General features: G+C 37.0%; 1 protein-coding gene across 1 annotated transcript in view; it reads left to right on the top strand.

Annotated features, from left to right (window-relative positions):
• The window catches only part of PDE6C (phosphodiesterase 6C), a 32,118-nt gene extending 19,231 nt beyond the window's left edge, over positions 1–12,887 (top strand). The window contains exons 15-22 of the mRNA XM_040563609.1: positions 1,168–1,255; positions 4,961–5,061; positions 6,148–6,255; positions 6,528–6,591; positions 7,651–7,725; positions 7,870–7,953; positions 8,905–9,058; positions 11,901–12,887. Of these exons, the coding sequence (XP_040419543.1) occupies positions 1,168–1,255; positions 4,961–5,061; positions 6,148–6,255; positions 6,528–6,591; positions 7,651–7,725; positions 7,870–7,953; positions 8,905–9,058; positions 11,901–11,971 (745 nt within the window). The 3' untranslated portion in view covers positions 11,972–12,887. The remainder of the gene's footprint in view (positions 1–1,167; positions 1,256–4,960; positions 5,062–6,147; positions 6,256–6,527; positions 6,592–7,650; positions 7,726–7,869; positions 7,954–8,904; positions 9,059–11,900) is intronic.
• Positions 12,888–13,582: the final 695 nt, after the last annotated feature.

The following is a 13,582-nucleotide window of genomic DNA, read 5'->3' as shown; positions in this document are numbered from 1 at the left end:
TTATAACCGTAATTTTTGGAGAACTATTTCCCACCAGCTGTATCTCCAGAATGATTCATCCTCCTTCTCTGCCCCTGGACACACTCTGCCCAGGAGAGGAGTTTCAGACTGCATGCTGGAGCAGTGACGTTAGGGGATTTTCTGATTATTCTCTGGGATTCTCCAGGTGATGTAGGAGAAAGAGAATGACAGACACTGATTCTTATTCAGCTGACTGCCTCTCATCCAAATAAGTTTAAGGGGTTTTAAAATCTTCCTATTGTGGTCTTCCCCAGCTGAAAGCCCTCTACTTGAGGTCATACGCAGTAAAGCTATTTATAAAAGCTATCAGCTTTGCTGTTACAGCCTGGAAGTCTGCCTCCTCTACACTGGCACAAAATACAGGTAGCCTATACCAATGCACCTTAGGTTATCTCAGGAATTAACTTTCTGGCCAATGGAGGACAGGAGGAAAATACGCTTCCAAACATGCAGAACCACCTATAACGTATGTAGGACACTTCTCCCTTCTTTCCGCTGCCATAGTCTGAAGCAGAATTACCTCTTCTTGAAGTCTATCCCAAGGTTCAGAGGGATGCTTTGAGCTATGTGCTAAGACACACTGAACACATCTGAGCTGTCAGGACTTGTGCAGTTCATAAAACAATGACTCTGAGGGAAGGGAGGAGCCAAAGGGCGCCTGAGGAATTAAACTCTATTATACCATTACTTTAGCTTCAACTTTAGTGAATCAGTATCACAGGGGACATGCTCCCCAGTCATTACAGGCAGACAACAGTTCAAAAGCCATGCCACACAATAAATACTGAATGATGGATACAAGCCCTTTTTAAGCAACACAGAAACTACGTAGATTAAACAAACAGCAAAACAGAACGTGCAAGATGAAATAGTGGCACATTTTCAAAAAGACAGTTTTTGAATTTTGAGCCCTCTCCTTTGACTGTCAGTGGGCACTGAACACCCAGTGCTCTCTAACTTCTGTCTTTACCATAACAAGAATGAAGGCAAGCAAGCATGTTTTTTGTTCTGCCTCATACTAGTGGTCAATATAGTCAATATATAAATTAAACTATTGAATATGCAGATCAGAAGCATTTGAATCAGAATCCTAAATAAAAAATAATGCCTTCAAGATAGTATAAAAAATCGTCTCTTTTTCAACAGATCAGCTGCTCCACTGGCAAAACTTCATGGCTCTTCCATTTTAGAAAGACATCACCTAGAGTACAGTAAAACCTTACTGCAAGATGAGGTATGTTTGCATGAATATTCTGCTTACACTGATCAACACAAAAGATCCAATTAAGTTACAACATTCCAAATTTCTCCAGCTTTTATTCATTTCTCTAATTCCAAATTAAGAAATTATGCTCAAATTCAGAAGTTTAAAACAAATTCTTATGTACTGTCTACTTCACAGAAACGTCAGTAATTTTGCCAGAAATTGATTCACTCAAGATAAAAAAGCTTGTCCTGTGGGCCTCACTCACATGCCTCAGTTCTTTCTGCTTTCGCTAAAAATCTGAAGTTGAAGTAGAAAATACATGGTGTTGTAATTAAACTGCTGCCCCTCATTCTGAGTTCAGTTGTTGGCTCTGGCAACTGAGGAACAAAGGGATGAGGCTGTTTATGGAGGCTTCCCTCACCCCCTCCCCAATATCTCACTAAAACAGCTAAAGTAGCTTCATGGTTCTGTGGCAGCTCTCATTACTGCTCTTCCCTGAATTAGATGCTTTCTCCCTTCTCTTCTGCCACTCTAAATGTCTCTACCCCCTCTCCCTATCACTTTTCATACCCCTGCTGCCTCAGCCTGGGCAAGCACATGCATTTCCTTATGCCCACAGGAGCACTGTGGGGCCATGTTTTTCCCCCTCAGCTCTCCTCAGGCTCAACAAAATGGCGGCACTGCGCGGCCATGTTGTTCTCCTTCAGATCTCCTCAGGCTCAACAAAATGGCGGCACTGCAACCAGCCAAGGCCTTCTGCTCCACAGAGCCCTGACCTCCTACATGGGTCAGCCATTCCTCCCTAAGCGGTGCCTGGTTCTGTCCCCACTAGAAGGGAAAAGACTACTTACAACACTTTAAAGGATATTTTTCAGGGAAATAAGAAAAAGACTTAACAGTCTAGGCCTGAAAACTGGTGGTTGGAAGGCCCCTTCCAACTTGTTTGCACCAGTGTGGCAGGCACTCACTTCCACATCCATTTTTAATTTTCTAATTTTCTAATCCCTAAAGAGGTACTATTTCCTGACCACAGCAGGGCATAATCAGAATAAATCCTTACACTTATCAGTAGCACAGTGGTCTTAAACAAAACAGAATATTTATGATAAAACAAAATAAAAATATTTCCTTTATTGATGGAGATGTACTTTTTCAAATGCGAGATTCTGGGGCCTAACCACTGCTTTTTGCTAGAGCAATTGTCAGGATCTTTGAAGGTGCTGAACTGTGGTATCTGACACCCCAACCTCTCATATGGATCGTCCCATCAGTGAAGGAAGGAAGGAAAACCAGGACACAGAAAATGCTGAGTGTGATGCTTTCATTCCCTTTGCTAGAGAAAAAGGGCATTACACTTACTAGAGCAGGTCCCTAACAGCACTGCAGGCAGTTGTGCTGACTCAGGCTAACAGGAGGAAAAGGTCTCTACTGTGAAACTTCAAAAAGTCTAGAAAAACTATCATGTCTAAGCAAAGAAGTAAGGAAAAGAAGCCATTTCTTTATGAGTTATGAGAATACAGTTGATTTTTAAAATTATTTTTATTTTTTAATTTATATATGGCAATGACAGACTGAGTTAAAGTGAATTTACTTAGTTGTGCAGCCTCTGGGGGCAGCATCTTAGATCTGCATACACAGTTATTCAGCCATGTATTCTGGTCCCATCCTGTTATCCAAACACAACTCCTTCCTGGTCTTTCTCCCAGTTTCCGTGCTGGCTGATCCCTCCTTTCTTTTTCAAAAGCACTTTTCACTTTCCTGTCTTTCCTCTTGAAAGGAGGTACTTCTTTAACAGCTTACATTTTCCAACCTGCAAGGCCCTTTGGAACTGTGTACCCTATCTCCCTGAGGGTACTCACAGGGTATGAGAAACACAGTTTTGCTACCAGTGCTAATGAGGAGGAAGCATAGAATCATAGAATCATTACTGTTGGAAAAGACCTTCAAGATCATCTGGTCCAACCATCACCCTACTACCAATGTCTCCCACTAAACCATGTCCCTAAGCGCCAGGTCCAGCCTTTCCTTGAACACCCCCAGGGACGGTGACACCACCACTTCCCCGGGCAACTGGTTCCAGTGCCTGACTGCTCTTTCTGAGAAGAAATGTCTCCTCATTTCCAACCTAAACCTCCCCTGGCACAACTTGAGGCCATTCCCTCTGGTCCTACCACTAGTTACCTGTGAGAAGAGGCCAACCCCCAGCTCCCCACAACTTCCTTTCAGGTAGTTGTAGAGAGCAATAAGGTCTCCCCTGAGCCTCCTCTTCCCCAGACTAAACAACCCCAGTTCCCTCAGCCGCTCCTCACAGGACTTGTGCTCCAGGCCCTTCACCAGCTTTATAGCCCTTCTCTGGACACGCTCCAGGGCCTCGATGTCCTTCTTGTACTGAGGGGCCCAAAACTGAACGCAGTACTCGAGGTGCAGCCTCACCAGAGCAGAATACAGGGGGACAATCACCTCTCTAGTCCTGCTGGCTACACTACATCCTGATACAAGCCAGGATGCTGTTGGCCTTCTTGGCCACCTGGGCACACTGCTGGCTCATGTTCAGGCGAGCATCAATCAGCACCCCCAGATCGTTTTTCCCTGCACAGCCTTCCAGCTACTCTCCCCCAAGCCTGTAGCGCTGCATGGGGTTGTTGTGGCCAAAGTGCAGGACCTGGCACTTAGCCATGTTGAACCTCATCCCATTGGCTTTTGTCCATTGACCCATCCTGTTCACGTCCCTCTGCAGGGCCTTGTTACCCTCCGGAAGATCAACACTTCCCCCAATTTGGTGTCATCTGCAAACTTACTGAGGGTGCACTCAATTCCCTCATCCAAATCATCAATAAAGATATTAAAGAGGATGGGCCCCTACACAGACTTCTGAGGAACACGACTGGTGACCAGTTGCCAGCTGGATTTCACTCTGTTCATGAATACTCTCTGGGCCTGGCCGTCCAGTCAGTTTTTAACCCAGCAAAGAGTGTACCTGTCAAAGCCATGGGCAAACGAATTACTGCTCCATTATCCCGGCCCTTTAGGACATGGAGAAACAAAATCTTCTGCATTTAAGCAATCATCTGTAAGGACACCAGACAAGATATATTTAAGCTACTAGACTATCTTGACGTTAGATTGTGCATAGGCCCTGCCCATCATTTTAACAGCCCTGCTAGTAGAACTGAACATTTGATTTCCTCATTGGCCCTCAGAGACTACCATGACTGCAGGTCTGAAAGTGCAGGGTAGCTTTCTTTGCCATTATTCTTTGCCTATGCTCTTAATCTGAAAGAGGAAGGCTAAACTATACCTTTTTCTTCCCCCGTAACGTGTAAGATTAACTATGTAGGCCTGAAGTAATTCATCTAGGATCACTTGCTGCAAAAGAGTAGCTTTTATATTCTGTACATAGAAATATCATACTTTACCATATACTCCTTCTGCCAGTCAAGGTTTGGTTAGTATATATGACATTGTTGTGAAAAAAAAAAAGTAGGATGTTTTTATTTGGATCTCAGTATTAGACACTTGTGCAGCAGTAATTGACAGAATGGTATTAAAACTTAAGAACTGCTCTTGAATGAAGGCCATCTCTGACAACTGAAAAACTTTTCATGTGTAGCGTTATGTTGATTTAGGCCATACATGCAGTTTTGTTATACTTTTCTATGGGACAGGGTGTATAGTACAAACCAAAGACAGTTTTATAAGAGGAATTGAATTTGTCAACTTTCCATCTTGCAGAGTTTAAACATCTTCCAGAACCTAAATAAGCGCCAGTTTGAAACCGTTCTACACTTATTTGAAGTTGCAATAATAGCAACTGACTTGGCTTTGTATTTCAAGTAAGTACTAAATTCTGTGTAACTTCCTACTGAAAAAAAAGTCAGTCCTATACAATTTACATCTGTAGTTTACTTGTTATATGCAGAGTACAGAGCTGTATTTTAAATTGTTTTTAATAACTCTTAACTCTTATAAAAAAAAACAACACAAGACATTCTTAGTTTCTTTATAAACTTTCAAATTTCAGAGCAAGTTAGGTTCATATACATACAACAGGTCATTCAAGTATGTGTTTAGTTACAGCAGACATTGTATTTCAGAAGTGTGGATTCTGTAGCCTAGTAGTAAGGTTGTCGGCATGTATTTAGTGTACCATACTACAACTACTCATACCAAACAGGAACATGCTTATGACATGGAAATTGAGATTCTGGTTTAAGAACAGACATTGAGTGATCCCAGTGCTAAATATCCCAAAGACTTCAGAGATCAAATTACCTATCCTGTTTCAAGGTTACTAACTTGACATGCTTTTAAACAGGGTATTGAGCTTTTGTTTTTTTGGTCCAGGTGTCTCACGACTTGGACAATTTAAAGCCAGGAGACAGGAAAAGTTTAGTAAGTTGTTCAACAGCAGTAACTAAATTTTAATGAAAATTAACTTAATAATTTCATTATATATGCAAATTAAAGGATTTATTAAGCAATAATAAGACATCTATTTTTTCAGAGTTTTCAGTCAGGTTTTATGGCTGTTTTTGACAGTTGAGGAGACAGAGTTGAAGAACATTTGTTAGCTATTTGTTTCAATTTTCACAATTCATTATGTTACTGGAAGGGATAATATTAAGGAAAATATAATACTAAAGAAACAAGACTGTCACCCCAAACAGTTTAATACGCAGAGTCAGGAAACCTGTTATGTGGTTGTCAGGAGCTAGAACGTATGTCAATGGTATACAGCAAAATCTAGATGTGTTAGGTTAACTAGAAACCTTGAGTTTGGTGGAAGGAAGGCATCACTATGAAACTGTTGTGACCAGGATACATTTTTGGAAAAGCATAAATATGAGAAACATGGTTTTCTATTTTTCATGCAGGAATTTTTCTTCACTAATATATAGTTTATTGGTATGTTTTCACAGGAAAAGGACTATGTTTCAAAAGATTGTGGATGCAATTGAAAAAATGGAAACAGAAGAGGAAGCAATTAAATATATATCTATTGACCCAACCAAAAAAGAAGTCATCATGTAGGTGGTTAATATCTTACCCTTTATTCAATCAGTTATCTACAGCCAGATTTTAAAAGTATTTGGGCACCTAGATATGTAAGTTGAGACTTGGTGTTATTGTATGATGATGAGCATAACCATGATTTTAAATAAGAAATAGATGTCAACGGGCTTCTCAAAAGGTGCATCCATCTGCATCTTAGGTATCTAAACCCCTGAAAAAAATCTGTATTTTTTTTCTTTTCTTTCATCATCCTAATTATATTCCATTTTGCCTTACATTTTCAAAGGGCTATGATGATGACTGGATGTGACTTGTCTGCCATAACCAAGCCTTGGGAAGTGCAGAGTAAAGTAGGTACTTTTCAGACAGTGCTGCATTTGCTGGGTGTTTTATTGCCCATTTGCTAAATGATCATTAAAAAAATGCTTACTACTTATTATCATTAAATAGATATTTAACTATTTGCACGCAACTATCTTTCCAGAAAACAACTTTTTTTTATCTGTCACTGAGAGCATAAGGGCTCCATGATGCCCCTCTCCACCCACACTGCAGCTGATCTACCCTTTTCTACTTGTCAGTCAGCTAAAACCATCTCTGATTCTGTCAGCTGTTCTAGCTACCGTTAAATCTTAATCCATTATTTTTGTCTTATCTAATTTTTGCTATTTTTCAAGTATTTTTAAGGTACAGATTTCACAACAGAACAATTTGAATGAATTGTGTCTATTCTGTAGATCTTGGTGCTGTTTCAAAGTAGCTTAAACATGCTAAAAATAAATTCAGTAATACAGTGTGACACTGTGTTGTAGATAAGTACCTCAAATACTTCAGTACTTATTGACCATCATGCTCAAGCTCATCTGTTAGTCTTACGGATATAGGTTTTAATAACACATAATCCAAATACAGTTGCAAGATGCTTGTAGAGCGTTCTACGTAATATGCATTACAAGAACTAGAAGATTCTGTTGTGTTGCTAGTATTGTCATGGTACTGCTGATGATAATCTGTCATTCAGTCAGTATGCACCAGAATTTCAAACTGTTAGATAATTTACTTGCTGGAAAAAGCACACCAGAGATTGTCTGTAATTCTTGAAAGAAATACTCAACTATCTTATGAGGGATCAATGAGTGGAATTAAATTGTCTTTGACCAAAATTCTCTATTTATAATGCAGCTAGCAAGAAATAAATCCTCTTTTGTGGGTGTGAAGTTAGTAACAATAGTTAAATACCAAATTGAGAATACATTGATTTAAACAGTATTATGCCAGTCTGAGTTAATCAACATTTTCAAATTTTCTGGAAAGCCTTGTTCTTTCCTTTATCTATTTATTTATTTATTAATTAATTCATTCAAATTTACTACGTTCTGCTTACATTTCCATTGAATTATGATTTTCAGGTTGCCCTCATGGTTGCAAATGAATTCTGGGAGCAAGGTGACCTGGAACGAACTGTGCTACAGCAACAACCAATTGTAAGCACTAAATAATTTAACTGTGTTAAGCAATACTATCTGTTATTTAAATATTGAATAGATAATGGTCCACGATGATTATTAGATCATTACATCCAAAAGAATGATGTCTGCATAATCTAAATTACTGCTATTCTGTTCTAGCCCATGATGGACAGAAACAAAGGAGATGAACTACCTAAGCTCCAAGTTGGTTTCATAGATTTTGTGTGTACATTTGTGTACAAGGTAAGAATAATTTTTTTGGTTTTCCCACTACAGCAGTTCTGATGGTGCAATTAGGGACAAACCATTGCACCAAAAAAAATCTAGAGAGCAGCAGGAATCATATTTATAGGGTAAATAACTATCACAACCACCACAATTTTTCAATCTTTTGTTACATAGAAGAATTGCTCCCACAAAGCAAATTCAAGAGATGGTATTAACTGAAGATCTCAGTGAAACTCGAGGGCACTAAAGTTTTGTTACTACCCTCCTTGAAAGACTGAATTAGAAAGCCCAGTCTGAATCTTCAGTCCCATTTAGTATAAATACGCAACATGTACGTGGTTACAGAAATCAATTAATGGCACAGTGAAGAGAACAGAAAACTTGCAATATTCTGGAAGTTTAGCTATTACATGTCTTCTAGAAAGCCATGAAATGCCGACATTGTTAATACCCATCTAGCTTTTCATATTAATCCAAAATATCACAGAAAAGTGATGTGTACCCGAAGATATGAAAATATTACATCCTAATCTGCTTGGAATATACTATGGGATACTAGACTATATCATTATATTCTGATATTGATAATCATATGATGAAATACCAGGTATCATAGAATAAACCACCATTGCATGCCACCAAGAATATGCTCTCAAATATGCACTGGCAGGTACTGGCACGTTTTAAAATCTTTTTTTCCATTCTGTAGAAAAAAACACTACCAGATATGGAGCAAGTGAAATCAAATAAAAAAAAAAAAAAGTGAAATCAAATAAAATTAATTCATCTAGTATACATACTGAAATATTTAGATTTAATAGAAAAATGAAAGCAAATGTTTTATCTGCAAAGCAGCAGTATTTCTGGAAATTCAGACTTTAGAAGTCATCAGTGTCTACAGTTTTCTAATTTACTAATTAGGAAATTTTCTAATTTACTAATTTTTAATTTAAATTGGTTGTACAGGAATTCTCAAGGTTTCACAAAGAAATTACACCTATGTTTGATGGTCTTCAAAACAACAGGGTTGAGTGGAAAACACGGGCTGATGAATATGAAGAAAAGATGAAAGTTATTGAGGACCAGAAGAAAAAGGAAGAAGAAGAAGCTGCCAAAAAAGGTTAAATAACTTCTAAGATTTTCCTTCATATATATGTGTAGGCAGTCAGTATGTTCTCTCTCTCTAAAATTTACACAAGCTGTACACTCGGGCAATATTCTTAACACTAATGGTATGTGAGTTCTGATTTAGCCAAATTAGCTTTATCTTTAGTTGAAAGAGGAGTAACCTTTCAAGATGACACAAATCCAGTACACTGACCTCATTTTCTAAACTGCACGATTACAGAAAATGTTCATAACAGAAGTAGATGTAAAGAAGGATGTAAAATTTCTTTTTTCGTAAGACATAAAACTGAATGTAATTAATCACCTCTATTTATCTGTGAACGTTAGAACCACTTGAAATATGAGATGTATCAAAATTCTGCATGGCATCAGCCTCATATGTATTCACATACTTTGTTTAAGCTGAAAACAAAAACTTAAGGAAAAGGGATGAGTATGGACAGTGTGTTTTTGGAACATCCCCACTCCTCTTCCAAGTTTGAGATAAAGCTTTTGGCTCTGGTTTCCTGTTGTCAGTTCCTTGGTTAAAATATGCTCTCATAGTACAAATTTAACACTAATCTAAGAGAGCCCAAGTCCTAAAATTGAAAGTATGGCTTTGCATATGATAACCCAGAAGATAATCTGATTTTATAGAAACTGAGAACCTATCACTCAAGTGTAAGAGTGAAATTGGTTATTTTTATTCTGTATTACATGCAGAGCATGAGCTCTGGTAATCAGCTGAGATGACTGAAAAGATTCAGAGATTAAAAAATAAATTGTGATTTCTAGAGAATGATTTATTGTCAGCTAACTTAAAGGAAAGTTAGTTTACTCTTATAGTTTATTTTGAATCTTTAAAACAAAACAGTACTGAATAATCTATTTGTTAATCAGTGTCTATGGGAAATAGGTGAGTATTTTCCAGATTTCACACAAAAGAAAATTTTACCCATCAAGTTACTGTCAGAATTTGAAGCAAAACTAGAAGGTTATTGGCTTCTAAAAAAAATGTTAATAGGCTAAAATTAAAAAAAAATATGTTCCTGTACTTATTAAAAAGGCACTGTAAGCTACATGATTTAATCAAAACAGATTTTTGAAAGAGATCTACTGAGTCAAGTTACTACTGTACAAACAAATTTTTAAAAGTTTAAAATGCATTGTATTTTATCAGGCCAAATTAAACATTATCCTCCAAACAGCATGTATATTCAGTTAGCATGTATATTACATGAACTGTTACAGAAACAACTTATAATAAAACTATATGAAATATTTTGGCCTGCTCACACTGTGATACCACTTACAATCTCATAGGAATTATGCCCACTCCATTCTCTCAGATTTATTTTAAAAGGCTTTTTTTTTTTCCAATTAATCTTATCATCTTATTAATTTATTGCTGAGAACTAGCTGGTTCTGAATATGAACACTGGGATGTAAGCATCTGAGTTTCACAGAAATACCAGCAAAAGCCAACCCTCATTACATATTTGCTTTTTTGGCAAAGGGAATAGTTACTGAAGTCTCATTCTATGCTCTTAAGGTTCCTCTTAGCTAAAAATAAAATAATACTTTAGGAATTTAGGACTTTAGGAAGAACCATGTACTGATATTCCCACTTGAAGGTAGGACCATCTCACATCATTGGCATTTTGGAATCACTTAAATCACTGACTTAGGGAAATAAGTGTTTTCCCACAGGGAACTTTTTACACAGGCTGGCATGGGCAGACTGATTTACAGGAGCTAAGGATCTGGTCTTCTTTGCATATCATAGTTAGTATATATAAAAAAAAAAGTGAATTATTTTGTCTCTTTTAAAATGTGCATTGGAATGAGGCCATGCACATTTGTGAAGAGCAGATCTGACACTATCAAATCAAGGCCATGTAAATATATGCGTTTGTTAAGTCAGTTCATACAAACAATAACATGATGCATGCTGAACCACGGTCATTTCTCTAGATCACACTGACCTGGCTATTCTGAGCCATTCAGTTGACAGAAAACAAAATAAACATACTTGCTGAACCACTACAGTGGAAAGTTCAGAACAGAAACTAAAACAGTATACAGTATTTAACTAAGAAAATAAAATACATATTTAGTAACATAGTGTTGATTATATCCACAAATTACAGAGGGTAGGACACTGATTATGTGACATGTTTCAATGCAGGTGGAAAGGGTCGAAAATGACCTAGTAACATGGTGATCCACAGCTTTCAAATGTAAGTTTTAATTCTAATATTGGTATCTTACCTTAAATGAATCTGGAAACACAATTTATTACATTGAAAGAATCTTAACTGTGACCAATAAACATCTGTGGAATCATTTGAGTGAGATATTAACAGAACCAGTTGCTATGGATAAGAAATATTTAAACAGTCTCTCTCTTAACTGGTTACTACCAAGGGATTCATGCAGGGTTGGATCAAAGTTCATACAATTAGGTCAAATTAAATTTTGTATCATCTCGTTCAAAAATAATTTCAAAGATGATATTGATCCAAGAGTTTCTTTTGCATGGCTTGCATACTTCAGTTGTGTATGTGTGGGAGAGAGTTATATAAGCTACTGAAACTTTCCAGGAAGAGTGGTTCAGTGTGTTTGGTCCTTTGAGAAATGTGGTATCAACTGGTACTTCATATACTTACATGTACATATAGTGTGTATTGTTGTTGCATATTCCATTTTCCCAGACAAGTAGCAAAAACACTTTCAATTTTCAGAAGGTCAAACACACATAATATCCTTATAACAAAAGCAACACTTTTTAAACAAGAAATAAGAGCAACTGAAAGTAACAGAAAATATTCACTTTCCCTTTTTTTTTTTTTTAGCTGAAAATGCAGCTGGAGGTGGTGGTGGAAGTGGAGAGGATGGAAAATCCAAAACATGTATAATTTTGTAATTTGTCTCAAAGACACTGTTTCTGCTACAGAAAAGATATCGAGAAAGAACTTCAGTGAGCCCCAGTGGATTTCTGCTTCGCATAGAATAGTATAGATCAATCTCTTTACAGTCCTCTTAAACACTTGTCATTTGTTGGATATAATTTTCACTGGAGTAGAAGAAACAGTTACAATTAAAAACTGAAAAATCAAAAGACAAAAGAAAAAATAATGGTGCAAAATAAGTTACTGTGCGCTCTAAATACTTTTTCATGACACTCAATTTATATACAGTATTTTTATTAAAATATGTAACTTCTGCACACTGTCCAGAAAAAATATAAATAATTTTGATAGATCTTATATGAAATTACTGAATGAAACCTAACATGTACAATTTAATCAAAAAATTGTGATTTTCCTAACATGTATATTTAGATTTTTATATTATGTGTATTTCCTTAATCTGGCATTGTGTCCTTTTGCATCATACTCAGTACTAAATACAGTTCTAGTGCAAGCATTTCCTTCACTTTAGGAGAGCTAAACGCAATTCTCTGGCTCATATCTATAAACAGCAGGGCCATGGTCCAGTCTTTTTTCAAAACTACCATGGATAAATCTGCAAATTATAGTTATAGCTTGGAGAAGCCGCTTCTTTGCCCATGTGCAAATGGCTCTGCCCATAGTTCCTAAACTTAACACCTTTTATTTTAAAAACCTAAAAAGGCATACCATAAACATATGAGAATTTACCAAGATACCTATACCACTATATCTATAGAAGGTTCTACATTCAAATGCATTTTAAGAAGCTCGTACTCCCAATGTACCTTTTTTAAAATACAGTATATGAACAGAATTTTCTAGTATTTGAAAACCAATGAACTGGCACCAGTTTAATCTTGGGAGCAAGATGACAGCAGAAGTAGAACACATCAGAATTCACATTATCTGCCTTTCCACAACCAAGACAGACTGCATACAAATCATCTCTTCGTAAAAAAATATCTCCCTACAAAAACCTTCTGTCCTTGAAGCACGACAGAGACCACTCAATGCTTTCTACTCAGGTCCCATGAAGTCAGGTCCTCCTGCAGATAAAGGAAGGAAAACGGCTACTGTATTGTGCACAGATCTGAATATTCACTGGAACCAGTTCCAATCCTAAGAGGATCTGGATATCAAAGACAATTCCTGCAAGAAACGAGTTTGGCATACAGACTCAATCCTGCCCCCTTTAAACAAAGCAGAACCATACACTTTTTTTTTTTCTCTGAAGGGCCCTCAACGTCAAGAGAAGGGAGAGTGATGGAAAGATTTGCCTGTTTATATACCTCTGTAAGATGCTGTACAAAGATAGATACTGAGTGCAACTATCACTCAAAATTAAAAGTTTCCCACTTATTACATCTCTATAAATGGGCCAAATATTTTATGCAAATGTAGTTATGACATAAAACTGGATATTGTGTATTATTCTGTATTAAATGTAGATACAAAAGAAAGCTACTCCAAGGTTGTTTCATCATGTAATTTTATTCAAACTGTATTAAATTATGTATTTAATATATATGCTGTAACATTTTATAAACGTATTTTGAGGCCTCAAAACAGAGTTAGCTATCCAG

This window comes from Cygnus olor, chromosome 7 (assembly GCF_009769625.2).
Source record: "Cygnus olor isolate bCygOlo1 chromosome 7, bCygOlo1.pri.v2, whole genome shotgun sequence".
Taxonomy (NCBI): domain Eukaryota; kingdom Metazoa; phylum Chordata; class Aves; order Anseriformes; family Anatidae; genus Cygnus; species Cygnus olor.
Note: the sequence above shows the minus strand (reverse complement) of the source record. Positions and strands in the feature narration are given on the sequence as shown.